The 27,831-nt window shown below is 55.7% G+C and overlaps 1 protein-coding gene and 1 long non-coding RNA gene across 6 annotated transcripts in view; one reads left to right on the forward strand and one right to left on the reverse strand.

Moving 5' to 3' along the window:
* Positions 1 to 626: 626 nt before the first annotated feature.
* Positions 627 to 27,831, reverse strand: part of DOCK6 (dedicator of cytokinesis 6) — a 47,570-nt gene continuing 20,365 nt past the window's right edge. The window contains exons 15-50 of one of the 4 annotated variants that reach the window (XM_070373686.1): positions 26,729 to 26,846; positions 26,571 to 26,641; positions 26,241 to 26,379; positions 26,053 to 26,154; positions 25,318 to 25,404; positions 24,378 to 24,609; positions 23,998 to 24,159; positions 22,797 to 22,960; positions 21,861 to 21,965; positions 19,571 to 19,663; positions 19,240 to 19,335; positions 18,423 to 18,563; positions 15,083 to 15,196; positions 14,787 to 14,957; positions 14,314 to 14,453; positions 14,054 to 14,223; positions 11,802 to 11,962; positions 11,350 to 11,532; positions 10,550 to 10,676; positions 10,166 to 10,250; positions 9,913 to 10,009; positions 9,643 to 9,777; positions 9,225 to 9,377; positions 8,600 to 8,758; positions 8,386 to 8,486; positions 7,303 to 7,495; positions 7,072 to 7,215; positions 5,601 to 5,732; positions 5,491 to 5,505; positions 3,850 to 3,975; positions 3,662 to 3,751; positions 2,872 to 3,108; positions 2,364 to 2,507; positions 2,163 to 2,269; positions 1,345 to 1,506; positions 627 to 866 (exon numbers count right to left, since the gene is read on the reverse strand). In XM_070373686.1, the coding sequence (XP_070229787.1) occupies positions 824 to 866; positions 1,345 to 1,506; positions 2,163 to 2,269; positions 2,364 to 2,507; positions 2,872 to 3,108; positions 3,662 to 3,751; positions 3,850 to 3,975; positions 5,491 to 5,505; positions 5,601 to 5,732; positions 7,072 to 7,215; positions 7,303 to 7,495; positions 8,386 to 8,486; positions 8,600 to 8,758; positions 9,225 to 9,377; positions 9,643 to 9,777; positions 9,913 to 10,009; positions 10,166 to 10,250; positions 10,550 to 10,676; positions 11,350 to 11,532; positions 11,802 to 11,962; positions 14,054 to 14,223; positions 14,314 to 14,453; positions 14,787 to 14,957; positions 15,083 to 15,196; positions 18,423 to 18,563; positions 19,240 to 19,335; positions 19,571 to 19,663; positions 21,861 to 21,965; positions 22,797 to 22,960; positions 23,998 to 24,159; positions 24,378 to 24,609; positions 25,318 to 25,404; positions 26,053 to 26,154; positions 26,241 to 26,379; positions 26,571 to 26,641; positions 26,729 to 26,846 (4,699 nt within the window). In that variant the 3' untranslated portion in view covers positions 627 to 823. The other 3 variants (XM_070373688.1, XM_070373687.1, XM_070373689.1) reach the window with 3 other exon arrangements.
* On the forward strand, positions 1,483 to 7,114 carry LOC138988512 (uncharacterized). Of its 2 annotated transcripts, none has more exons than XR_011464774.1 (3): positions 1,483 to 1,832; positions 5,829 to 5,954; positions 6,978 to 7,114. It is a non-coding gene; the product is annotated as an uncharacterized lncRNA (long non-coding RNA). The 2 variants fall into 2 exon arrangements; XR_011464773.1 differs by lacking the exon at positions 1,483 to 1,832 and adding an exon at positions 4,863 to 5,295.

Genomic DNA, 27,831 nt, shown 5'->3' on the forward strand with positions numbered 1-27,831 from the left:
GGGGCGGGGCTGGCCGGAGTCCAGCTCCTGGAGGGCGGGCGGCGGTAGTGCTGGTGACTGCCGGAGGTCACCCCTCCCCCAGCCCCCTAGCGCAGGCCTGGTATAGTGACTTGACCACCGCGGGCGGGAAGGGAGGGGTGGATCAGCGCGAGGCCGCAGACCTCAGCCAAGGCCTGGGCTCCGTGGCTAGCCAGACTTGGTTTCCAATTTCAACACCACTAAGCCTCCAACTACTGGCTGCCTCAGTTTCCCCATCTGTAAACCGGGATAAGAATGCTGCCTGCCCGACAGTGGTGTTGAGATGATTCTGTAACCATGAAGCAGGCTGTCCCTCGTGCAGCCAGGCCCATAGATGGGACAGTGTCTTTCTGGGTGGCAATTATACAGATCTGGGCTCTGGGCAAGGGCTTAACAAATGTCACCATTATTCCCCATGAACACACATGACATTGTCATTTGTGTGTTGCCTTCCCCACTAGAATGTCAGCTCTACAAGGGCAGGACTTTGCATGGGTCGTCACTGCTGTCTGTTGCACCCAACTAGTTCTCAGTGTCCGTCATCAACAATTAGGTCGAGTATGCATGCACCTGGGACCCAGCCCCCAGGGACCACACCACACAGGCTGTTTACAAAAACCATTTTAAATTAGAAAAGACAAGAAGCATCAGTGCACACAGAGGAGAACAGAGGAAGAGGGCCCAGCCCCGTGCACGATGTGGTCGCCTCACAGCCAAGTGGGCAGTGAGAGAGACTGTCAGGAAGGCACAGGTAGCTGAGGCCAGGGTCCTGGTTCCTCTGGGAGTGGCTCCAGGCCCTGTGGGCTCAGAGGTCAGTCTTCCGGAAACTTGCTCTGTTCAAGGAGTTCCTGGGGGAGGGAGGAATGAAGTAGATCAACACGGCCACATGGTCCCCAACTCCATAATGCTCTCCAGCCATCACCTCCTCCTCTTCCTCCCACTCCTTTCCTTCCCCTCCACCTCCTCCCCCTCCTAAGATCCTTCTATGGTCATCCTGGCTCCTTTAACATTGGTTCTGATCCAGCCGTGGAACTGGAGATTCCTTCATAGAATCCACCACTGGAGATATGAATCATACCCATTTGACAGATGTGGAAACTGAGGCTCAGAAAAATGAAGTCACATGCCTGAGAAATAACCTAGCCAGGATAAGAAATGGTGGCTCAGAGTTTGAATATTATGTACATGTGCAAGTGTTCACATGCATGTGCAAAGCCCTGAGCACCCGTGTTGACAGGCATACGTATGGTAGCCCCCACACTCTGCTGGGCTTTGCCTGCCCCATCTCACCCTCTCTAGGGTGGGCGGGGGACTTGGGTTAGGCACCTGAGGCCGGCTGTGTTTGGTGCCAGCAGCTGGGGCAGGCGCTGGGTGAGCAAAGGCTGCAGAGCCTCCCGCAGGCGGGAATAGTTGCGCTCCAATTCCCGATGGTACTCCTTCTGGTCCGGCCCAATCAGGGCTTTGTTCTTCCGCAGCGCATCCTCACACCTGAGGATCAGATGGCTCAGTGGTAAAGAATCTGCCTGCCAATGCAGGAGACCTGGGTTCGATCCCTGGACTGGGAAGATTCCACGTGCTGTGGAGCAACTAAGCCCAGGCGCCACAGCTACTGAAGTCCACACGCTGTAGAGCGGCACACCGCGATGACTGAGTCCACGTGCTGCTACTAATGAAGCCAGTGGGCCCTGAAGCCTATGCTCCACAATGAGAAGCCCACACACCACAAGAGTAACCCTCACTTGCCACAACTAGAGAAAGCCTGCATGCAGCAATGAAAACCCAGTGCAACCAAAAGAAAAATAAAAAAATGAGAGGTGAGGAGGCCATGAACTTGGGTCAAGCATGCACAGTAATAATGGGGGTCTGATAGGTGGATATATTGCTGTTCAGTCACTCAGTCGTGTCTGACTCTCTGCAACCCCATGGACTGCAGCATGCCAAGCTTCCCTATCCTTCACTATCTCCTGGAGCTTGCTCAAACTCATGTCCACTGAGTCATTGATGGTGGACATGACTTAATGGAAATCAGAGAGGCCATAAAGGGGGGTCAGGGTGATAGACTGGCTGTACTGGGGAGTCAGGTAGGCAGAATCATAATGGGGGGTGGTTAGAGGGGCCCTGTCTGGGGATGGGGTCAGGCCTACTTTTTGCAGAAGTCTTTGAAACAGAGCCGCAGCTTGTTGTGATGCCTAAAGAGCTTGGGGTCTTCTGGGATCTCAGCCAGAAACACCTGGGCTACCTCCAGAGGTCCCTGTGGGGTGACAGGGGCTCATGAGGCCATCTGCACACCACCACCCCCTGCCCCCAGTGGGGCTTTGGGCAGCCTGCTTCCCTGCCAGCCGTGCCTGGTTCACAGTGGGCCCCACAGAGCCCTGCAGCACCATCTGCAGCATCTTGGCATCAGGAGGGTCCTGCTCAGTGGCGAAGGCCAGCTCCCGAGTCTTCTTTTGCATGTCCTCGATGGCCACCTCCACCGGGGTCAGCACCGTCTGTGGGGTAAGGATGGGCATGTGCCGCTGGCTGGGGCCTGGAGATGCCTTGACCCAAACCAGCCCACGGCAGCTTGGATCTTGGCTGGGGGTTCGTAGGGGTCCAAGAAGCTGTGTAAGGAACTGGGTCTGGGGGCTCCTGCCTGCCTGGGTCTGGCAGGGTGAGGGTCAAGGTTCAGCTGCTTTTGGTGTGCTGCTGCTAACTCTTGCCTGGTTCTAGTCCAGACTTGGGTCAGCAAGGTCTGGAGGGAGGGGTTTAAGTCTGCCGACTAGGGCCTGGAGGTTGGAATTTGGGGGTCCCCCGCCTCCCTTGGTCTAGGGTCTCTTCACCTCCCCACTCCCTGGGCCATCCCTGACCACCCACCTCCTCCCGGTGGCAAACACGGATTCGGGTCTTGATGTAGGGGAAGGCGTGGGCCGTGCTCAGCAATGTCTTGCGCTTATGCTGCTCCGGCAGTTCGCCGTGAGCACGCCCGTCCGGCGTGAAGGGTGTGCAAAACAGGAAGGTTCGCAGCCCGTAGTTGCGGTCGAAGTAGGTCACCCGGTCCTTGAGCTCATAGGTGTCAAAGTGTGGCTCCACGTATGTGATCTGGATGTAGGCCTGGGGCGTGGGGCCCAGGGGTAAAGGTTTCAGCCCCATTACACACAGGTGGGGCTTGCCGGCCTCCCGCAGGGGCCCCATCCCTGTAGAACGGGGGTTGAGCCTCACTGGGTCTGTGGGCTTTGGGTTTCAGGGATTTGGGTTCTCAGGTCTCCCTATGTCTCATCTGGGGCTTTTCTGGTGGCTCAGACAGTAAAGAATCTGCCTGCAATGCAGGAGACCAAGGCTCAATCCCTGGGTTGGGAAGATCCCCTGGAGAAGGAAATGGCTACCCACTCCAGTATTCTTGCCTGGAGAATCCCATGGACAGAGGAGCTTGGTGGGCTACAGTCCATGGAGTTGCAAAGAGTCAGACATGACTGGGCGACTAACACTTTCACATCTCATCCGGATGAATGGGAATCCCTAAGGAATAGGATTTTGGGGTTCCTGAGAGAGACAAGCTTTGGAGTTTTCCTAGAGAAATAGGATTTGAGGGGCCATAGGATGTGGTACATAGAGTCTCTGAATATAGGATTTGGGGGACCCTGGGGGGATGGTTGGAAGCCCTCACCTTCTGCGGGTCCAGCTTGGTCTTGTCCACAGGGTTAGAATCTTTGATGATCTCGACTACATCCTCCCCGAACCTCTCCGTGTAGAACTCCTGGGGACACGGGGCTGACTCAGGGCCACACGGCTGCAGCCCTCACCCAGCCCCAGGGCGGCCCAGTGCCTTGTCCACCCCCCACCGCCAGGACGTGCCTCCAGCCGGTGTGAGATCTCAGCCAGCTTCGTGATGGATGGCTCCTTGTATACGAACTCCTGTTCATCCAGGTCACCAAAGCGGGCGCCGTAGAAGCCCACACGGAAATATGTTCCAAACACGCGCTGGGGCTGTGGGAGAGCTGCTATTGACCGGGAGGCCCTTACCCTAGAGACACGTGTCCTCCAGCCCCATGTGCAGAAGACAGGGGAATGGGTGGAGGACTGGGGGAACCCCAAGAACATCACATCACAGGCAGAGATGTGGACCTGGCCGACTGTCCACTGCCCACACCCTCACTCTTTCTCCCCAGCTTATCTGCTGCCCCCTCAATCTTTATTCTCATTGAACACAAACCCTAAGTTTCTGATTCTCCCTCTCGCCCCATGCACTTCTTCAGAGAATACGCAATGAGGAACAGAGCTCTATTGCTCACAACTCACTTCTCAATGTCTGTGGGGCTGGGTATATAGTCGTTGTTTAGTTGCTAAGTCATGTCCGACTCCCTGCAACCCCATAGACTGCAGCCTGCCATGCTTCTCTGTCTATGAGATTTCCCAAGCAAGAATACTGGAGTGGGTTGACATCTCCTTCTCCAGGGGATCTTCCCAACCCAGAGACTGAACTCCTGTCTCCTGCCTTGGCAGGCAGATTCTTTACCACTGTGCCACCTGGGAGCCCCAGGTATACAGTAGGTGCTCAATAAATGCACACATGGCTGAAGGAAGTCACGGTTGTCTCTTGCTCTGGGACAGAGGCTCTGGTTCCCTTGTTCCAGGGCATCCCCTCCCCTCCCTGATCTAAGTTTGGAAAGAGGGACTCCCCCTCCTCCCACCCTAGGTAGATGACCCACCACCAGGAAGGACAGGGGTGGCTCATGTTCACTCACCAAAGCGGATCCAGGTAGGGTGGGGTGGGCACCAGGAGAGGGAGGTGGGAGCCAGGGGCAGAGAGACAAAGTCATTGCAGAGGTCAGAGGTCAGAACCCCCAACCCCCAGGGTCCTAGTTATACAGCCTGATGACAATCATTCTATGGGTAGGGAGATCCGGGGAGGGAGGAGACCCGCCTGCCCTGCCCGGCCCCCACCCAGCCCTCCCGCCTTGGCTCTGGGTTCCTGCCATCTTTGGCCAGAAAATTCTCCCCAAACTAGGAGATGCCTAAAAATAGACCCAAGTAGGGGAGAGGCAGAGAGGGGGAACATGAAATGGCAAACGAGCAGAGATCCTGGGGGAAGTTGAGGAGACAGGGAGACATAAGAGACCCAGAGACACACACAGAGTGAGCTAGCAAGGAGACAGACAGGAAGAGATGGATGGGAAGAGACCAAGAGATAGAGACAAAAAGAAACAGAGACAGAGGGCGGGAGCGGGAGGCCCCCCTTTCAGGCAGTGACCAAGCTGGCCCTGCCCAAGGGAGGGGTGTCACTGGAGAGCTCCCAGCTGGGTGAGTCACAAGCTGCCCTGGAGATCTGGGGCAGGGAGGGGGACCTGGGGGGAAGTAGTGGGGGTGCGTCATTGGTCATCGCCCACTGAACCCCTGTGGCCGGGCAGCTGTGCTCCGCCAGCGCCCCCTGGTGGTCCCCGACCACTGCTGACCAGTTGTCATGGGGGTCCCAGAGACAGGTAGGTGGCCACTCACCTCCCAGCCGGAACTCTGTGGTGGGAGAGAGAAGGGGCAAAGTCAGCTGGGGATGGCAGGGGTCGACGGGCTGGGGCTGGGGCTGGGGCTGGAGGGCTTCCTGGGCCCACCTGGTGCATGATCTTGGTGAAGGCCTCCTGCAGTTTGCCGTGCACAGCAGCTAGCTTCTTGTAGTCGCGGTGGGCTTCCAGGATGGGAATGAGGGTCTTGTAGACCTCGTTCACGGCCTCGTAGAGCCCGCCCTGGGGATGGGGGTGTGGGGATATGTCAGGGTTTCCAGCACCTACCCTGGTCTTCTCTCCTGCTTGGACCAACCACACTCCTACCCGCTCCCCCAGGGTGCCATCTTCTATCACCTTCCAGGAAGCCCACCCTGACTGCATCTGCCCCAGATCGGGTACCAGCCTTTCCACTCAGCCCTTACAGACATCCTCTGTGGTCTCCACCATCCTACTGCGGACCAGGTGCTGTGTACATCTATGCTTTATCCATGTTCCTTCATTGGTAGGAGGAGTCATTTTCTTTTTCCCCATCCCTCAGACAGGAAACTGAACCTGAGACAGGAGGGGCTCCCCAGGATCAGTACCTGGATGTAAGCCCTTCTGGCATGATGCCTAAGGCCTCCACACATGCCTGCTGGCGCATGGTAATAGGCACTCCTGAGTGCCAGCCAGGGCCAACATCAAGCTTGGCACACAACAGGTGTCCCGAGCTATTTGCTGACTGTCTGAGGTCTGTGTCCACCATCGGGCTTATTCCCAAGGCCTTTGTCTCTGAGACTCCAGCAAAGTAATAATAAACACAACATCAAAAAAACCTCGAGGGGCTTCCTTGGTGGCTCAGTAGTAAAGAATCCACCTGCCAATGCAGGAGACATGGGTTCGATTCCTGATCCAGAAAGATCTCACATGATGCAGAGTAACTAAGCCCGTGCACCACAACTATTGAGCCTGTGCTTGGGAAGCCCGTGCGCTACAACTAGAGAAGCCATCACAATAAGCCCGTGTATCACAACTAGACAATAACCCGTGCAGCAGTGAAGACCCAGAACAAGCAAAAAATAAATACAAACAAATACATAAAATTAAAAAAAAAAAAAAAAAAAAGAAAGTTCAACGCAAAGAACTGAAACAGGATGGTAAACATAGGTGGTCACTGACTTTGGGTGCTGCATATGAGGGGTGGTGGGGACACAACTTTCTTTTATGTGTTCTTGAAATTTTTCATAACAGAAAAGAATTTTAGGGACTTCCCCAGTGGTCCAGTGGTTATGACTCCACGCTCTCACTGCAGAGGACCAGGGTTCAATCCCTGGTCAGGGAACTAAGATCCCCAAAGCCTCCAGGTGCGGCCAAAATTAATCTTTTTTAAATGGTCACTGAACATACTCAAGCCTTAGCCATACACCAAGAGTTTTAAGGGGAGAAAGGCAGGAAAGTGGCTTCAGAGGGACCCAAATCCTCCTCCCCCACAAATCTCCCACCCAGAAAGTGTCCTCGCAGCAGCTCCATCTGGAATCTTCGGGAGCGGGTACGGGGCCCAAGAGCGGAAGTCGCCGCTGCCCCAGGCCCTGGGCCTCACCATGGTGAAGTAGACGGCCGCCTGCTCCAGCAGCCCCACCAGCCCCATCTCTGTGAAGTGCTTCCCGGAACAGAAGCCCTCCTCGTCGGGTGAGAGGATGTCGTCGGAGATGGCGGACTCCTCCAGCACGTTGGATGAGATATTCTGGGGTGGGAGGTGGGCTCAGAGCCTGGTCTTTTCCCCACACGGGCCACACCCCCGCCCGCCACGACCCCTACCCCTGCCACTCACCTGGAAGGAAACGCAGCCCACAGGCAGGTGGCGGCTGTCCTCCAACAGCGCGAGGTACTCGGCCACCAGCGCGGCCGCGTGCACCATGCACTGCGCGGCCTCCGCGTGGTTGCCCAGCTCCGCGTGCTTCCCCGCCATGTTCTGCAGCCACGTCAGCCGCAGGTCTGGGGAGCCCTGGTAGCCCCGGGCAATCCTAGAGCCCAGGTGAGGACGATGGGAGGTGGGAGGAGAGTGGAGACTCACCTCGCCCCTCACTGCTCGCCCCTCCCTTGTTCATCCCCTTCTCCTTTTACCCCAGCCATCTGCCCCAGACGACCTCCCCACCTGAACCTTCATTCACCTCTCCCTCCCCGCACCTGTCTCACCTGTCCATCCCCTTACCTGTCTTCTCCCTTATACTCATCTTTCTTCTCAGCAGTCCTCCTTGTCTCCCACTGACCAGCCAGTCTCCTCACCTGTACCCCGTTCACCTGTCTCACCTGTCTCCCCATTGCCCTGCCCATCACTGCCTCCCTTCCTCTATTCACCTGTCCCCTAACTTGTTCCACTCCACACCTGTCCATCCCTGCACAAGTGTCGCTCCCTCACTTGTCCTGCTCGTCAGTTTACTCCACCTGGATCCTGAACCATGCCACCTGTCTGCCTGGGGCCCTCCCTTCTGTATGCCCCCTCCCTTCCCTGTCTGCATTACCTGGGCCCCCATCTCCGACTCCCCAGGTTCTTACTAAATATTCCTCCAAAGCACTTTGCTCTCTTGATCTGTCAGCCCTTCATGGGTTGGCGCCTCACCTGCCTCTCCCACCTGTCTACCTCACCTGTCCTGGCTCTGCTTTGTCACCCTGATCTGTATGTTCCTCTGGTGCCCTTTTCTTTTGCTCATTTACCTGCCCGTACCTTACTTGTGCCCTCACCTGTCGTCTTCCCTCTCCCTTGGTCCTCATCTGTCTGCTCTCCTGGGCCCTCATCACTTGTCCATCCTTACTTGTCTCTCTTATTACCTGTACGCTCACCTGCTCCCCCCCACCACCTCCTCGCCCCTCGCCTGTCTGTGAATGGCTGACGGTCCCGACCGGCCCTCCTCACCTGTACATGAGGTCAATAAGCATCTCCGGGTCTTCCTGATGCTCCTTCATCTTCACCGTGTCAGTCAGGATCATGTGCAGGTTGAACATCAGGTCCTGGACCTGGAGTAGGGGAAGGGCCGGGAGTGATGTGGCCGAAGAGACGGGGTCAGGGGTCAAGCAGGGTGGGGCAACGACCCTGGTTGAGGAAGGTGGGGCCGGGGCCCGGGGATCACCTGCTCAGCAAAGGTGCTGTCCCGCAGCCCCACGTCCTCCTCGGCATAGGTGAGGATGGTCTTGAGTGAACGGCGCAGGTGCTCTTCACTGAAGTTCTGTGTTGTTCCCACCAGGGACGACAGCGACATCGTCACTTGCATCTTCACACGGGCGAAATTCTGGGTGGGCCAGGAGGAAGAGCACGCCTGCCTGTGGGCCTTCTCAGCCTGCTGACCTCACCCCTCTCCCCTTCTGCCTCGCGTCTGTTTGATCCAGACCCCTGCTCAGGACTGCCCTGGTAGTCTAAGGGTTAAGAATCTGCCTGCCCTGCAGGGGACATGGGTTCGATCCCTGGTCTGGGAAGACTCCACGTGCCACGGGGTAACTAAGCCTGTGCACCGCAACTACAGAACCCACGTGCTGCAACCACTAAAGCCCACAGGCCCTGAGCCTGCACGCTGCAGTAAGAGAAGCCACCGCAACGAGAAGCCTGTGCACCACAACTAGAGAAAGTCCGCGGGCAGGAATATAGCCCAACCTGGCAAAAATGAATAAATACAACTTATTAAAAACATGAGTAAAGAACCCTAATCAATGGCCCTCCCTGGAGCCCTGTGTAGGCCACGCCCCCCGGTCCCCGCTTACATTGCCAATCTCGAAGTTCTGGCGCATGAGGAGGTAGAGGGAGGCGCTGGCATGGGTGCGGATGGTGCTGATGCGGCTGCCGCAGTGGCGCAGAAGCCTCAAGCAGAGGTCGGCACACAGCTCCGTGTCCTCCTCAAATAGCAGCTCTGGGAACTGGCCCCCGCCCCCAAGGTGAAACAGACACCAGTGAGTTCTCCCTGTTCTGACTCAGACGGTTCCCCATGGGGACTTGGGCAGAAGCACAGGGCTCTTCTGCCTTCTCTGGCCAAACCAGCAGGCTTTGGCGTCTGAGCCAGTTTAAGCCCTTGCTGTGTGACTCCAGGTAACCGACTGCCACTCTGATCCTCAATTCCTCTGCAAACTGTGGTTAAGGGGTGTGTCTGGGCACTCAGCAGGCGTGGCTGTCAGAGATACTCACCTTGGATACCAGAGCCCGCTGTGTGGCCAGGCCGTGCTGCAGGAAGAGGGCACTCTGGGCGCTGCCCAGGCTGTATAACACGACCTTCAGTACCGCGCCTAGGATGCTCTCCCGGGCCTCTGACAGCATCACCGTCTGGCAGGCCAGAAATCCAGCTCTTAGAGACTGGGGTGGTTATGGAGTCAGGGAGGGAGAGGGATTCTGAAAGTCAAAGATCACAAGGCCCGTTGGTGGGGTCCGAGGTCATGGAGATGCTGGATCAAGCCATACCTGCACGATGATCTCCAGTGTATCCAGGACCACCAGGCTTGCCTCGGTTGCCAGGTTCCCGTCTACCAAGGCCTCGTGTTCCATTTCATCCTTGGTCCTAGATGGAAGGGGAGGGGCTGGGGAGGGCCTCTCCTGGCCAGACTCCCCCCGCTCCCCCCACCGACAGCTGGGCGCTGTCCCTTTATCTGCCCTGGGGGCACAGTTCTCTGGAACTTGATCTAACCCCTGTGAACTATGTCCCGCCTACACCCACTTGTCCACACGGTCCGAGGTTTGTCTCCAGTGTGTGACGCTCTTCCGCCAGCGAACGTTCTCCTGGTTCCCAAATGGGCTCCTCTCTGAGACACACAGGTGGGTGTTCACACATGTGCAAAAACATAAGGACACACGTGACCATGATAAGATACACACGTGGGATCCCTGTGAGGTCACTGGATGATGTGGACGCCTCGGAGTGGACGTGGTTAGACATCAACAGAGAACACAGAAGCCCATGTGCCACGTGTACAGAGATAATGTGTGGACTTCTGGGAAAAGTGAGCCAGACAGGTGGGAACGGCTCCCGTCTCGGGGACCCTTGTACAAAGTGTGGGAGGCACTGAGTGGGGACATGTGTGGGGGTACACCTTCCTCTCACCACGGCTCCGTCGCACCATCTCCTGTCGGGCTCCAATGGTGCCCAAAATAGCTTCCTCCAGTCGGGCCTTCATGTCCAGTGATTTCTTGAATGTGAGGCTGTTGATGCGTTCAAAGGCCTTCTTCCCCTGAGACGGCAGAGAACAGGTTCAAGGTTGACTCTGTCCTTTTCTATGCGCTAATGTGGTCTGCTTTTTCTGGCCCTATCCCTCCAGGAACCTGTGCTCACAAACATGGTCCTCCCCTTTACAGCAAGCTCTAAGCTCTCAGCACCTCCCGGATTCTGTTCATGAAGGAAATTTCCGCCTTTTGCTTTGGTTCAGCACGTGCTCATGTGCTCAGTTGCTAAGTCATGTCTGACTCTTTGCAACCCTTTGGACTGTAGCCCACCAGGCTCCTCTGTCCATGGGACTCTCCAGGCAAGAATACTGGAGTGGATTGCCATTTACTGGAGTGAATTGCCATTTCCTCTTCTAGGGGATCTTCCCAACCCAGGGATCGAACCCACATCTCCTGCGTCTCCTGCATTGGTAGGTAGGTTCTTTACCACTGAGCCAGCAGGGGAACTGAGAAAGGTACATGGACTCTTATTATTCCTTGATTTCTATCAGGAACTTCTCTCAGAGGCAAAACTGTAGGAGCAGTTGGCTGGTAACTTACAGCACTGAAACAGTCTATCCCTTCCCCCCAGCAACTGGTGCAGTCCACCCCTTCACACCCAGCCCACGTAACTCCAGGCCCCCCCCGCCATGTTTCCTCAACCTGCCCTCTATGCCCCAGTCCCCTGCCCGACCTTCGAACCTTGTACTCGAAGGCAGCCAGGCAGAGGTACAGCAAGTCCAAGACACGACCGAGCTGAGGGAGCGTCAGGTCCGCAGCCCAGCGCTGCAGCAGGGCCGGCTCAGCGTTCTTCAGGACCCATAGCACACACACCAGCAAGGTCCGACTGGACTCAGCAGAGAGGGCATAGCCTGAGCGAGCAGCCTGGGGCCGGAGAGTGGACAGGGGGATCAGAAGGAAGAGAGTTGACCTTCGTTTTCTCCACAGTAAAGTGAGAACTGGCCGATTGGTACTTTATTACGTAACTTCTATTACTGGGTTATCGGGCACATGATGTCCAAAATACAACAAAAAATCACAAGACATGTGAAGAGGTAGGGAGATGTGATTGATAAGGGAGAAAAGACATTAGACACAGGCACAAAGATGATCGGATGTTAGCTGGTGTCCCTGGGGACAAGGCCAGTACTCACCGTCACTGGGCCCTGGGAGATACTGGCCCGGGAGCCAGGGGCCAGGGGGCCACCCGCAATGGCCATGGCCACTGAGGGGTTGATGGTGCCTCCCACGTCCCCTTCACCTTCTGTGTCTGAGTCGAGCAGAGAGGCCAGTCTTGAGCGCTGACCTGGGCCCTCTGGGACAAGAGAACCAAGAGCACTCGGTTAGTTCTGTCTCTTTCTCAAATTTCAGCTCAGAGGTCACCTCCTCAAGGAAGCCTTCCCTGATACCACCCCCTCAGACCAGGGTGTGGTCTCTAGTTATTGACTCCCAGAGCTCACTTATTATATTTGCAATTAGACACAGTCATTGTACAACTAAGATCCACAAAGGCCTGGACTATATCTATCTGCTCTGGCCACGCTATGCTCAACGCTTAGAACATGGCCTGGTGCACAGGAGCAGTCATTGCAAAGATGGTGATGACAATGGTAACAACCATAATAATAACTGCTGCTGCCATTATTATAGCATCAGCTGACACAGACGTGGCATTTCTTACGTATCAGGTGGTGTTCTAAACTCTAAAAATATTAACTATTATTCTTCAACACAACCCTATGAGGTAAGTACTTGTATCATCCTTACTTTATGGAAGAAGGGACTGAGGTAAAGACAGGTTAAATTACCTGCTTGGGATCACAAAATAGGTAAATGGTAAAGTTAGAATTTTAACCTAAACAGTCTGGTTCCAAAATCTATGATCTTAAAAGATTATCCTCTCCACTCGCCCCCAAAACAGTATCATCAGAGAGAGTTGCTACCAACAAATACAGACTAGGTCTCAGCCTAGAGATTCTTGAGATACAAGGTCAACCTCAAGCTCCAGCCCAGTTTAACATGGATTTCTGACTGGATTGAGGTGATCAGCCCCTTTTCCTATCTGCCTAAGAGAAGGAAAGATGAACCCTCACTGGGAAAAGAGGACATTGCCTCAGTCCTGACGGCCCTTTTACACACAATGTCCAAAATACAAGAAAAAAATCAGAAGACGTGAAGAGGCAGGAAAATGTGATTGACAGGGGAGAAAAGACAACAGGAGCAGGCACAGCACAGAGATGATCAAATACTGAAGTGAGCAAACAAGGACACTGAAATAAAAAGTAGAGGATTTTCCTGGTGGTTCAGTGGCTAAGACTTTGCAATCCCAATGCAGGGGGTCTGGGTTCAATCCCTGGTCAAGGAACTACATCCCACATGCGGCAACTGAGAGTTCACGTGCTTCAACTACAGACCTCAAATGCCGTAACTAAGACCCGGTGCAACCAAGTAAATAAATATATTTTTAAAGATAAAATGTAGAAGAGATGCACAAACAAGGGTAAATAGATGGAGAATATCAACAGAGAGCCGAAATCTACAACAAAAAACATCAAATATTACAAGTTAAAAATAAAACGTCTGGAATTCAGAACTCAACAGAGGGCATTAACAGAAGACCAGCCATAGCAGAAGACAGAGGTCGTGAGCTCACACACAGGGGAAAAGTTTCCTAACTCATGCACAACAGAGCAAACAGAATGAAAAGCGGAACAGAGCACAGCAGACACGTGTAACAGGATCATAAAGGTCTGACATACGTGTCATTGGAGTCCAAGGAGGAGAGAAGAGAGAAAACGAGGCGGAAAAAAAAAAAAAATCAAAAGATAACAACTGAGAGTTTCCCCGAAATGACAAAGGGCATCAACACCCCAATTCTAAGTCTGTGCATTTCAACCACAGTGCACACTTGTTCATCGATGGTGCTGGTCAGTGTGCAAATTAATGAACACAAGGCTCCAACTGCCCTCTCACCCTGATGGTCCCCACCTCTCCCTGCTCCCACCTCTTTCTAACAGATAATTCATCTCCCGTTTATTGTGCACTGACAGTATTCCAGTCCTACACCTCCCCAGATTTTCACAAAATCCTAGGAGTAGTTGGTACTACCCCTGTCCCCACGTTACAGTTGAGAAACTTGAGGCTCAGCAAGGTAAATGGCTTTCTTGAGGCCCTGTGGCAGGACTTAAAGCCACTTCTCTGATGCTAACACTCAGGTTTTTTGCTCCTTGCCCACCTTTTCTGACCTTGAGGCTTTCCTGGGGCCTTGTGGCAGAACTTAAACCTGCTCCTCTGAACTTAACACCCATGTTTTAACTCCTTGCCCACATTTCCTGACCTGAGCCTTGTGGAATCAATCAGGTCCCCAGATGGTGGAATCCACCCCATCCCACCCTGCCCTGCTGACCAGCAAAGTCATGCAGCCGTGGCAGCGTGTCCCGGGCGAGTGACAGCAGTGGCAGGTATAGCTCGGCCACCCGGGCCTTCACGGTGGCCTCAGCATAGCGGGGGTCGGCGTCATGGCCGCAGAGCAGGCTGTGGACAGCACAGATGGCCTTCTTGTGCAGCAGGGACGCCCTGTAAAGTAGTGAGGTGCTCAGGATGGAGTGTGCGTGGATCCTGCACCCTACCCCCCACCCCGAGGGACCACACAGGGCCTGCACTCACCCCTCGGCCTCAGGTTCCATGGCTAAGGCCAGTTCCGTCAGCAGGAGCCCGGCTAGGAAATGCTGCTGCCGGAAAGGCCCGCTCAGCTCGAACATGCTGATCACCTTGGGGTCTGGGGCCTGGCTGGAGAAGGTAGAGCTCTGGAGAGGTTGGGGGACAAAACAGGGGATGAGGGAGTCAAGGGTCAGAGGGGAGAGGTCGGGGTTAACTCATCTGTGAGATGACAGGGGGTTGAGTCCAAAATCAGAGATCTTAGAAATGGCAGATGGAATGCCAGTCTGGGAGTTAGAAGTAAGAAATCAGAAGCTGGTCCTCCCGGGAAGTTGCTGAGAATGCAGGGTCAGAGGTGAAGGGTCAGCGAGAAGGGGTCAATCCCTTGAGCAGTGGCCTATGTGTGAGATGGACAGAGATGAGGGCTGGAAGGCAAGAGGTCGATGGGGCAAGAAGAGGCGGCAGAAGTGAGGCCAGCCCACCTGGGAGGCAGTGGAGGACACAGAGGGTGAGGGCGAGGCCGGGGGCGACAGAGGGCAGCAGGGGAGGTTGAGGGTCACGTAGTGCTCATGGCTGCACAGGATGCGCGTGAAGTCCATGCGCAGCGTCAGCAGCACTGCCGGGTTGGGGGCTGACTGCAGCCGCGTGGCCACCTGCAGGGGAGGGGTTGGCAGGAGACATTACATGGTTCTGCCCACCCCCCACCCACGTCCCCCGGAGGACTGCCAGCCCCCCCACGTTCCTGCAGGTGCGCCGTGCCCGCCACGCCCACTCCTACCTGCTTGTAGTGAGCCCGGACCAGGCTGAAGACGAAGCCGCGGTCCACCAGGGACAGCAGGTCGCTGAGGAAGAAGGCCAGGCTGGCGTTGAGGCGCTCGGCCAGCTCCATGTCCTGGGGGCACAGGGCCTGTCAGCCTACGCCCACTCGCCCCATGGAGCCTCAGTCCCTGCCCTGGGCCTGGCTCTCGCCAAGGCCACCAGTGACCTCCAGGAGCCGGGTCACTGCCGCAAAGCCTTGGGCCTCCTTGACACACCCTTGTCTCAGCTCCAGACTCCTGGCCTTCCTGGTTGTCCTCCTCTCTCCGACTAGCTCTTCCCTTCCCCCTCAGGTAGGTGTCTACTCTCCATCCAGCTCTGTTGAGAGCACTCTTTTTTCTTCTCTCACCAGATTTTATTTATTTTTATAAGTATTTATTTATTTGGCTGTGCTAGGTCTTCGTTGCACCATGTGAGATCTAGTTCCCTGGCCAGGGATCAAACCCCGGGCTCCCTGCATGGGGAGCACCGAGTCTTAGCCACTGGACCACCAGGGAAGTCCCTTCTCTCACCAGATTTCAGTAAGACAACGCAGATGGCAGAGACTGGCTGCTAACCTCCCCTGCCCGCATATCCTCTCTTAGGTACCGGGACCCTTTCTCAGAGTTCAGAGCTGGGTAGGGACTACATTTCCCAGCCTTCCTTGCAGCTGAGAAAAATCACGTGACCATATTCTGGCCAATGGAATTTGAGAAAAGTGATGTGGCAGGTTCTCCCGTTCCCACCACCTGATGTGGTGGGTACTATGATGAACTGAGATGGCCAGGTCCACACTGTGGAGCTCCCTACAACCCACTTATGCTCAGGAATAAACTCTGGTCACATTTAAACCGCTTGTGATGATATTCAAGCAAATTAACTTTTGCCCTAACTGATAAAAGTATTCCAGATAGTTCTACATGTTTCAAAGACACCTAACAGGATGCTATTTCAAAAGAAGCCTGGGGACTTCCTTGGTGGTCCAGTGGTTAAGCATCTGCCTATCAATGCAGAGGACACAAATTCAATCCCTGGAGTGGGAAGATCCCATGCACTTTGGAGCAACTAAGCCTATACTCTACAACTATTGAGCCTGTGCTCACAACAAGAGTTGTTCATTCAGTAAGTCATATCTGACTCTTTGTGATCTGATGTATTGCAGCATGTCAGGCTCCTGTCCTTCACTATCTCCGGGAGTTTGCTCAAATTCATGTCCACTGAGTCAATGATGCTATCTAACCATCTCATCCTCTGCTGCCCTCTTCTCCTTTTGCCTTCAATTTTTCCCAGCATCAGATTCTTTTCCAATGAGTTGGCTCTTAGCATCAGGTGGCCAAAACAAGAGAAGCCACCACAACGAGAAGCCTGAGCACTGCAACTGGAGCGTAGCCCCCTGCTTGCTGCAACTAGAGAAAACTCGTTTACAGCAATGAAGACCCATCACAGCCAAAAACAAATTAAGTAAAAAAAAAAAAAAAAGAGGGAAGCCTGAAGGATGAGAAAAAAGGAACAGTAAGTGCAAAGGCCCTGGAGCAGGAAGTGCCCGGCAAGGAGGAACAGAAAGGAGGCTGATATGGCCTCAAGGCCCAGCTGCCCCCTGTTCTGTGAGTTACCCTATGGCCTCAGAAGTTAGCCTCAGGGGTTCTCAGGTCCTGTGACCCAGAGACAAAACACAAAACCCGCCTGAGCTCCAAGTCCACAGGAGGGCAGAGACAGGGTCTGCCTGGTGCACTGAGCCTGATATAGTTGGATGCTCCATAAATGTCCAGTGAAGGAATGACCGCTGGGACCCGTCACCGATGCCTCCCCAGTGGCTGTGACGAAGCTGCTTCTCAAGGGTGCTGTTGTTCCCCGTAGCCTTCTTGAAGGGGGGTTTCCTCGTAATCTGGAATTTAGCTCTTAGGGAGACTTTGGTGCAACCAGGTCAAGGCCTTTGAGATCAGCCCAAAGGTCATGGGGAATTGCACAAGAGCCAGCTTGGGCTGGACTGGCATCTCAAACATCTGGAAAATTCCCATCAAATACAGAAGTCCCCTTTCTCTTTGGAAATCAGACATTCTAGACTTCCCTGGTGGCCGAGTGGTTATGAATTCATCTGCCAATGCAGGAGACACGGGTTTGATCCTTGTTCCGAGAGGATTCCCACATGCTTTGGAGCAACTAAGCCCATGTGCCACAACTACTGAACCTGTGCTCTAGAGCCTCGGAGACACAACTACGGAGCCCACGTGCCGCCACCACTGAAGCCCGCACGCCCTGGAGCCTGTGCTCCACAACAGCGAGAAGCCGGCACACGGCGACTAGAGGGCAGACCCCACTCTCACAACTAAAGCAATGTGTGAGCCTTTCTTTACCAGCACAGCCCAAAATAAATACATTAATTAAATAAAGCTATACCAAAAATCAAAAGAAATAAACAAAATCATAAAAAAAATCAAACATTCTGGCCACAGCCAGTGGGCACATACCCTCTGGTCCACCAGAAGCCCTACTCTCCCAACTGAAGCTGGTGGTGAGGGTTCAAATCTCCATTCTGCCCCTTCCCAGTCATGTGATACCAGGTTATTAGTCATTCTCTGCCTCAGTTTCTCCATTGGTAAAATGGCGAAAACAATAACACTAAGTTCATGAAGCTGTTGGGAGAGTTTAATGATGGGATCCATCTAAAGTATTTAGGTACACAGCAAGTGCTCAACAAACGCACAAGTATTATCATTATTGTCTGCACAGCTCCTGTGAGCACTAGAATCAGTGGTTCAGCGTCTGGTTGTCAAGGTTGTCTAATTGTCAAGGTTTCAAATATCAATGTCTGTTTATTGAGTACTTACTGTATACTGGCACTGTGCAAGGGCTAATGGATCTGCCTTACCAGCTCCCTGCCCTCCCCAACTCTCATTCCCATCCTTGGTTAACTCCACTGCAGCCTGAAGCGTAGGCTCAGGCTCACTGCTTTCTAACAGAGGCAGGTCCTGCCCCAGGGCCTTTGCAACTGCTGTTCCCGCTGCCTAGAACATTCTTTCCTTGGATATCACATAGACTGCTCCTTTACCTCCTTCAAATCTCTCCCTAACAGCTCCATGAAGGCAAGGAACTGGGTCTGCTTTGGTCACCACTGTCTGTCTCTAGTTTCCAGCCTAGGGCTGTAAAGCACACAGTAGGTGCTTTAAGAAACAGATGTTGAGTGAACAGACCCATCCAGTGAATGGGATTTGTGGTCTTGCAGCCAGGAAGCACCGGGCAGACTGGCACCCCACCTGGCTGGCTCCACGTCTTCCCTCAGCACCCCTGCCCCCCCCACACCATGGAGGCCCCACACCCCTCACCTTGTGGACACGGGTGATAACCTCCAGGCCTACAGAGCCCACCAGGGCTGCGATGTCATCCAGGAAGCGTCCAGGGAAGCGAAGTTTGCGGGGTGTGTCCAGCTTCTGACCCAGGAGCAGATGCAGCGTCATGCTTTTCACCTGGGGGCCGAACGAGAGGACAGGGGGTGGAGGTGGAAGTGGCTTGCCAGAAGGGGGTGGAACTTGGGGGACTGTGAGTGATGGCTTGAGGTGGGTTAAAGGTGGGCATAAGGGATCCTAGAACCTGACCGTGTGGGTGGGGCCCGAGACTGGTGGGCGGGGCCCGAGAAGGCCATGGGTGGGGCCTAAGTGAGGGCTAGCTAGAGGGGTAGGAGGCTGAGAGAGAGCATGTGTGGGGCTAGAACTGGTCTCCAGTGGTCAAAGTTGGGTGGGAGGAATGAGGGTGGGGCTTCAAGGCCCACCAGATTGAGGTGGGGGCAGTTACTGTCAGCAGGAATAGTTCAAGGCACCTCTTGAGGAGTCTGGGGGCATGTTCAAGTCTGATCTCAATAGTTTCCTTCTGTCTCTTGGGGATGAGGTGGGTCTCCTTGTTAGGTAGTTTCTCAATGGTGTCACAGGAAAAGTGGGGGGAGAATCCTTCACACAGGGGAGGGGGTTTCAAGTAAGTTTCAGGGGCTCTTCAGGGAGAGATTCCCTTAGGCATCTCTTATCTCCATGTGGGGGGTCTCTTGGGGCCATTTCTCAGGGGGCTTAGATGAAATATCAGGGGGTTTCTCTCCCTTAAGAGAGTCTCTCCAGGGGCCCTTGCTCTCGGGCAGGGAACAGGGAGTCTCACCATGAGCTGGAAGAAGAACCAGGCGTGCTGCAGGACAGCTTCGCGCACAGCACTGCCGCTGACCACCCACTGCAGGGCCAGCTCCTCATGCAGCAGCTGGGGGCAGGGGCACGGGTCACGGAGTGCAGAGGCACCCACGCTGTACCCCCAGCATGACAGGGGAGGATGCAGCTGGATGGCTCGGGGTTAGCGCAATGGGAGGCCATGCAGGAGGAGAGGGGCCAGAAGGAGTCAGTGTGCCCTCTTCCTGGCTCTCCAGACCCCACTGGGCTTGGGGGGTCAAGGGAGCTCTGGACCCCAAAGTGGAGTCACCCACCCCGTCTCCGACTACCTTCTGCATAGTGGGTCTCGGCTGGGTGGTGGGCAGGGATGAGGAGGAGCTCTCGAGGCAGGAAGAGGCTCGGCTAGAGCTGCAGTCGATGGCCTATGATGGAATGGCGAGGGGATGGGATGGTGGGGGGTGGGGGGCGGTTAGTGTGGGTACAGACGGTACGGATGGAGAAGAGAGACGGTCAGCGGCATGGATGGAGGGGAGGTGTGCCCATGTGGACGGACAGTGGGGGCGTGGATGGAACGAGCAGTGTTAATAAATAAAGACAGCAGTGTGTGGATTCAGATGGAGAAGGCATGAAAGTGATGGAAAAGATGAGAATAAGCAAGACGCGGTAAGGAGGCGACAAGCAGAGTGAAGGGGACAGGTGAGGATGTGGACGGGAGCCCGTCGGAGGTGAGCACGGATGGAGCAGGACCGGGCAGACAAAAGTAAGAAAAGTGGTCGGGGGTGGGGCGTGTAGGTGGAGAGAATGAAATCAACATAGATGGAGACGATAACGTGGTCAGAGCAGGGAGCGCGAGTGGGGTTGAGGGTGGAGGGTGAGTGAGTCCGTGAGTTCACCGATGGACAGGGCAACAAGGAGAAGTGAGAGCGTAGACAGGGGCGCAGAGTACAGACAAAGGGGATTAAAGGGGAGAATGGAGGAGGAGAAAGAAGAAAAAGATAGATAAGGACAGAGGAGGTGAAGTGGTGAGAGGCAGCAGGAGCAGCCGAGAGCTCCAGGTTCCAGGCTTGGCCCCACTCCAGCCTTACTTGGGGCCTCGCCAGGCCTCAGCATCCCCATCTGTGAAATGGGCATGGAGTGCTCAAGCTCCACTCTCCCTGCCTCCTTGGCTGGTCAGAAGGTGAGGCCACTGACAGGGAGAGGAGATGCCCAATGGTGGAACTGGCCCAGCCCTGGAAACTGCCCAGGCCCTTGCCTCAAGCATGAGGGGGCCCCCACAGCTCCCACAGTCCCAGCCACACACCCTGGGCTCCCCGGCCTGCATCAGATGGGCCACCCACTGCCAAGGCCTGCCAAGGCCAGCCTCACTGCCGCCTCCCCCCTCCTCCTCCTGAGGTCCGGAATGCCTGCCCTCTTGACACCTTGTCACCTGCAGTGTGCCCTTCCAAGCCCAGCTGACACCCCAGAGAACTGAGGGCACTGTGGGGAGGCCTGTTAAAGATGTCAGGGGGGTACTTGAAAGGCCCATGAAGCCAGACTCTCAGAAATCTTAGAAGCCTGCCCAGAGTTCCCCTGCTCAAGCTGTGAACAGTCCCCTGGTTGCCATGCTGTGCAGGTTGCCTAGGTGACAGGCACAAAGCTGGAACATGTGGCCTGGGGCCAAGTGTGCAGGGAATCTAGCCTTGGGTGCCCAGGGGCCTCTGAGCTTGCTCCCAACCTCTGCAGAGCCTTTCCCTCCACCTGGAACACCCACTCGTCCCTGGCTGGCTCTATCTCACTCTTTAGGTCACCTTCTAGGAGAGAGACTCTTCAGACCACCCTGTCTCGGTTCACTTCCTTGCAGGCGTTTTCGCCTCCTCCACTTACATAGTCATGCGTTTGTTTGATGGGCATCAATCTCCCCGACTAGCCAGCAGCTCAAGGATGAGGCTGGCCCGAGGATCTGTCTCCCCAACAAAGTCCTACCTGCGATGCCCTAACTCGTTCCCAGGCTTGGGGTCGCTGCACTGAGCAGCGAGTCTTCACTACTTCTGAAAATTCAAAGCCTGGAGTGCAGAGCGAGCCCCTAACAGAACCAGGACTCATCCCAGGACTATCTGATGGCAAAGCCCCTCCCCACACCCAGGGTCCTGGGAAGGGGTCCCTCTGCCTGAAATGGGGTGAGGGAGCCAAGGTTCAGTTCTGCCCTCTGGGCATCATTCAGGTTGCTGTGTCAAGGGGACAGCTGAATCTCCTGAACAGAGTGGATTAAGGGGAGAGAGAGGCCATGCAGGAAGTGAGGTTAGAGTGGCTGGGTCATTTGCATGCTATTGCATACTGCTCCTCCCTTTCTGTCACTGCACATCAATTGCATGCTATTTGGATACTACTCTGTCCCTTCTGTCTCTGCCTGAGGCTGTGGTCTGTGTGGCAGCAAAAGGCTGGTGAAGATGCCCCTGTGTTGCCTACAACATCCACAACATCCATGCCACAGCCCCAAACGAAGGCAGGAGGTGGGGGGGGGGTCTGCTGCCTCCTCCAGGCAGCCCCCCTAGGTTAGTTGGCAGCAGCCAGGAAGGTGGGAGGAGCCCATGCTGAGGTGGGGTGATGCACGTGCAGGGGCACGTCAGGTAGGGAGGGCACCTGTCTGGGGTCGGCCCCGCAATAAGGGGGGGCCCGTCGCAGCACAGCCTTGCTGCCTCCTGGAGCATAAGCAGCATTCACCCAAGAGTGTGAGCGGTCGATACCCTGGAGATACACGGGTAAATGGGAGTGACTGTGGGCAGAGGGCAGGGAAACCAGCAACAAACACGGAGCGTGCTCACTGCCCTGGGCCACACATGTGCCCACGTGGACACCCACATGTGACCCTGCAATACACGTGTGCAAAACACGCACAAGGTATGTGTGTATATGCCTCCCACATGTGTCTGTGCATGGAATACACGAGTACACGCAACCGTGCTCCAATGTGCGAGGGCAATGTGCACAAGGCCGCCCCCCTGTGGATACATGCGTGTGGCACATGTGGAAACACCCCGCTGTGCTACGTACACGCGGCTCTTCTTTCAAGCTCCAGTCACCCATCCTTGGGTCAGCCTCAGAATCCAAGTCACAGCTCCCGAACTGACAGCCAGAGCCCAGCCCTGCTGTCCAGGGTCAAGTTTTTTTTTTTTTTTTTTGCCATTCTGTGTGGCTTGTGTGAAGGAAATAGCAACCCACTCCAATATTCTTGCCTGGAGAATCCCATGGACAGAGGAGCCTGGCAGGCTAAGGTCCACTGGGTCACAAAGGGTCGGACACAACTGAAGCGACTTAGCGCACGTGCGCACACACACACACACACACACACACACGTGGCTTGTGGGATCTTAGTTCCCCAACCAGGGATTAAACCCGCACCCTTGGCAGTGAAAGTGCAGAGTCCTACCCACTGGACCGCCAGGGGATCCCTCAGGGTCAAGTCTTCATCTGTGCTGCTGTCTGTCGTTCCATTTTCCTTCAACACTGAGATCTTTCACCCACCCACACAGCAGCCATGACCCCTGAGGCTGGCGCCAGCAGGGGCCGCTCACCTACCTTGCTGGCCAGGATGCGGGAGACCTCGTCATCCACAGAGCCAGGGGCCACGGCCAGGTCGGGGTTGCTGCTGCTGATACTCTTAGAGCGTGCCAGGTAGAGGCTGGCGGGGCGGCCAGGGCCACGGGCCAGCGTGGCAGGCTGCACCGTCAATGGAGGTGCCCCTGAGGATGGAAGGAATATGCTCAGCCCCCTGCCCACCTGCCCTGATGACCTCCTGTCCCTTCCCAGTCGGATGCCCTTGGTGAAGTCACTTTCTTTTTTTGTGTTTTTGTTGTTATTGTTATGGGTTGTTCTTTTGGCTGCATCATGCAGCATGAAGGATCTTAGTTCCCCGACCAGGGATTGAACCCACGTCCCCTGCAGTGGAAGCACAGAGTCTTAACCACTGGACCTCCAGGGAAGTCCCCAAAGTCACCTTCTGCCTCTAAACCTCTAGGTTCCTCACCCATAAAATGGGTGTCATAGTGGCTCTGCCTCATAGCAATTTTGAGAAGGATGAAAAACACGGAGTGCCCAGCATATTGTATGTGTCCAGAGGGGTTACTGGCTATTATTATATCATTTAGCAAATGAAAATAATCCAACTTTACTGAGTGTTCACTGTGCCAAGTATTTCACCACGCCATTTGGACTTCCCTAGGGGCTCAGACGGTAAAGAATCTGCCTGCAATGCAGGAGACCTGGGCTCAGTCCCTGGGTCAGGAAGATCCCCTGGAGAAGGAAATGGCAACCCACTCTAGTATTCTTGCCTGGAGAATCCCATGGATGGAGGAGCCTGGGGGGCTACAGTCCCTGGGGTCGCTGAGTGCCTAACACTTCCACTTGCCATTTATTATTACTAACACCCCCACGGGAGGGGCACCAGTATTATCATTGGCTAAAAGATAGGAAAACAGGCCAAGAGAGGTAAAGGCATTGCCTGAGGTCACAGAGCTTATAGGCAGAACTGAGAGTCAAACCCAGGCTGCTCTGCTCCAGTCCCTGCTTGCTAACTGGCTGAATCGCTTGTCAATAAAATTTATAGAGACCACAGTCCTGGGGCTGGGGTACAAAGCTCTCTCTCTCTCGCTCTCCTATAAATTGTGTAAACCAACCAAGGCCTGTACAGCCTCAGGACCTGTGCACATGCCTTCCCTTTGCTTAGGATGCTTCCCTCCCAGGTATCTCCTGTGCCCCCGAGTCTCCCACCAACACTCACCACCCGCAAGGCTGGGCTCTGTGCCAGGCAGTCGAAAGGCGTAGTAGACATATGCAGCCAGCACCGGGCAGTGACCACGGGTGTCCTGGGCACCCTCTAGGCTCCGGTGGACGAGGCTGACCACGTGGGCCATTGCTTCAAAGGCGCCACGACCCAGGTTCACTGCCAGGCAGAGCAGAGGTTAAGTTCCAAGCTCCTGCTTCAGGATCCAAGGGGGGTCATGTGGTCTTCAAAAGCTCAGGGGACTAGGGGACTGAGGGGCCATTTTTCAGATTGGAAAGCTGAGCCCAGAGAGATAAATGGGCTATGGGAGGTCACCGCTAGACACTGGGCCCACTCTCTAGATGGGGAAACTAAAGTCTGAGGCTGTGATAGCTCACCAATCTGGCCACCAATGACCGGGGGTCGCACAACCAGACGAACGAGCTTGTCCAGTACATGGTGGGAGAAGGCGACGAGGGGCTCGGGGCTGGCGAGCCGCAGGGCCGCCAGGCTGGCCCGCAGTTCCTGCTCCACAGTGCCCTCACTCAGCACTGCGTCCTTCAGCCGGAACGGAAAGGCCCCCTCCTCCAGGACGTGCACCAGGGTGAAGAACTTGTCCAGGTGGGGGTCCTGGTGGGGGGCCAGGGGTGAGCGGGGTAGGACTGGGGTTTGAGCGGGAGACTGAGTGGGTCAAGACACCGAGGCTGGAGACCAGTGAATGGAAAAGAAATGAGGAGGGAACTTCCCTGGTGGTCCAACAGTTAAGAGTCCACTTGCCAATGCAGGGGATGTGGATTCGAACCCCGGCCTGAGAAGATGCCACATGCCCACGGAGCAACTAAGCCTGTGCACCACAGTTACTGAGCCCAGGCTCTAGAGCCCACATGCCCCAACTACTGAAGCCCGCACACTGCAACTACTAAAACCCGCGTGCCCGAGAGCCTGCACTCCACAAGAGAAGCCACCGCCACGAGAGGCCCATACACCATAACTAGGGAGGAGCTCCGACTCACTGCAACTAGAGAAAGAGTGTGCAGCAACGAAGACCCAGCACAGCCAAAAAAATAAATAGAAAAAAAAAAAAAGACAGGAGCGATCGCAGACATAGCAAGGGACAAATTGGGGCCAGGGGGAAGAGGAGAGACCATGCAAAAAAGGCCAAAGCTCCAGCTGCGATGACCATTGGCATGGCCACCCCCGCCTGAGTCAGCAGCTTCCCTGGGAGCCAGCCTTGCTGACCAAAGTCACGTCCATGGCCCAAGGCCAGGCCTCCCAGGACAGAGGAAACTGTTGCCCAACCCCAGGGCCAGACTCCTGGGTTGCGGCCCCGCCCCCTACCTGGGGATGCACAGAGGACACAGCTGTGAGCTCCACGCTGAACACGCCCTTGTGACCATCCACCCAGCGCATGCCCGGCAGCGCCACCTGCGGGAGGGACATGCCAGGTGGGCACGGGCCCGCCCTCCCCCGCCACCGCTCAGGCCACCAGCTCAGCCATTGCGACACTGTGGCCTGACTGTGGCCCTGCCTGGGGGAACTGCTGGGTACCTTGCCCCCTGGCCCCACAGCCCAGCCCAGAGATGGGGGTGGATTGTGGGCAGCACTGACAGGGGTCCACTGGGCAAGCTCAGGGATGCCCAGGACGCTCACAGGAGAAGGGAGACTGAGGATGAATGTTATTGGAGGGAATGAACAGAAGACAACATAATGAGAGGACCCGGGCGCAAATGAAAGGGTTTGTGGGAGGTTGACACAGCATTCCCATGGGGAGGAAGTGCTCCAGGAAGAGTGTCAAGCAGGCAGGGCTGCAAATGGGGGCCTGAAGCGGCAAGGCAATGGGGTATTGGTGGGGAACAGTGAGTGCGGGGGCGGGGGGCATTAACAAGCGAGGGACACCCCACAGCAGGGAGGGATACAGATGGGGCAGGAAGACACACAGGATTAATAACAGCGGTGGGTGTGATGAGGCCTCAGCAGAGGACAAGGCGCCCGGGGTGCTGCGGGAAGGAAAGCAGGGCATGGCTGGGGTTCTTGGGACCCGGTGCTGGTTGGCAGGGGGTCCAGGGCACGTACATCCGGTGTGAGTACGGAGTAGCTGGGCGGGGGCTGGTCTACCGACACAGGGAGGCAGAAGGGGCCTGTCCTCAGCCGGCCGTGCTGCAGCAGTGGGATCCACTGGGGAGAGACGGGGGGTCAGGTGTGGGGCCGGACAAGGGCTGGGAGGGCGGGGCATGGATGGGGAGAGGCAGTGGGGGGCTCACAGTAAAGCCCACAGGAGTCTCCAGGGCCGTGCCAGGCCGGGGCTGGCAGCTGACGTGGTAGAAGGTGAAGAGCAGATGGTGGTTCTCAGTCACGCAGGCGGGAAGACGCAGCTTGAACTCCTCGTAGAACTCGGGAGACCTGGCAGGGTCGGGCTGGGACTTCTGCTGGAGGCTAGGCTCCCCCTTGCCTGTCCCACCCCCTCTGCCGGGCCCCACTGTCCCTGCTGTCTGTCTCAGGTGCCCCTATTTGCACTCCAGGAGACTGCCCATCCCCCCACCCCCTTCCTGCCCATCTGTATCCCCACCAGTCCCCCACCCCAGCCCACATACTTGTTATGATAGACGACCGGTGTGAAGGCTTCACGGGTAAATTCACTGCAGCTGGACTTGCCAAAGATGACCTGGGGGGAGCAAAGGCATGAGGGACTGGCTGGGGACCAACCCCCTCCCCCCACCTCCATCCACCTCCCCTGGGTCCAGCCGCTGACCGGCAGGGCCTGGCTGGGGTCCTCGCCTGCCATGTACTGCACTCGCACAGTGAGGTTGCGCACGGAGCCCTGGCGGCTGCTGAAGTTGAGGCTGTGTGGGTACACGAACAGCAGGCTCCTGCGGGGGCAGGGGCATGGCCACGTCAGAGGGACAGAGAGCCTGGGGGACAGTGGCCACCCCACCGGGACACGGAGGGCTGGGTCAGGGACAGTGATGGGCAGCAGGCAGGAGACGTGAGTCCAGAGTGGGGAATAGATGGGTACCATTCAGAGCACAGATGGGGGAACAGTGGCAGAGGGTGGGAACACAGAGGGACTTCAGGGCCACTGAGGGTGCATGGTGAGGCAGAGGAGACACATGGGCGCTCGGGGGCAGGCTGACCTGCCCCTCATCCAGCTCCGGAGCCTGACTGCCCCTTCCCCGAGAAGAGGCCACTAGAGTTACATGGCTTGTCTCTCAGCTGGGGAAATGGAGGCGAGAGCTGGAGACAAGAGCTGGGCTGAGGTCAGGGCTCTGCCTCCCTCTTCCAGAGTAAGCTTGTACAAACCCCAGCAGGCCCCTGGGTCTCCGCTTCCCTAACTATATAATGGGGGCATCAAGCCTCCCAGCTGAGCCTTTGTCATATCAATGATACTAAACAACAATAATGTCAATAATTGCACCAAACATTAATGTGGGGCCAACTGTGTGCTGGGTTCTGTTCTAAGCACCTGACGTGAAGCGACTCATTTCTTTCTTACCAGCAGCCTGTTGAGGGGGAACCTCACATCATCCCCCATTTCACAGTCACAGGCAGGGAAACAGAAGCACTTGCTCACAGTCATCCAGGGAGAAAAACAGCAGTGAGCATTGATCCAGGGCACGTGGAGGTCCTGGAGTCAGGCTGTGTGGCCTTGAAAGGATCACCATCACCTGCTCCCCTAGCTTTTAGCCAGGTCAACAAAGACTCGGGCATTGCAGGCTTGTGAGAAGGTTATGAGACCAGCTACTGTGTGATAGCAGTGGGGCAGCTCCGGGTGAACCACTGGCGGTCATAAAAGCCTCACCGTTATTGTCGTTACTGTTGTCGTGCCCATCCACAGATGGGAAACGGAGGCTAGGA

This window comes from Bos mutus, chromosome 7 (assembly GCF_027580195.1).
Source record: "Bos mutus isolate GX-2022 chromosome 7, NWIPB_WYAK_1.1, whole genome shotgun sequence".
Classification (NCBI taxonomy): domain Eukaryota; kingdom Metazoa; phylum Chordata; class Mammalia; order Artiodactyla; family Bovidae; genus Bos; species Bos mutus.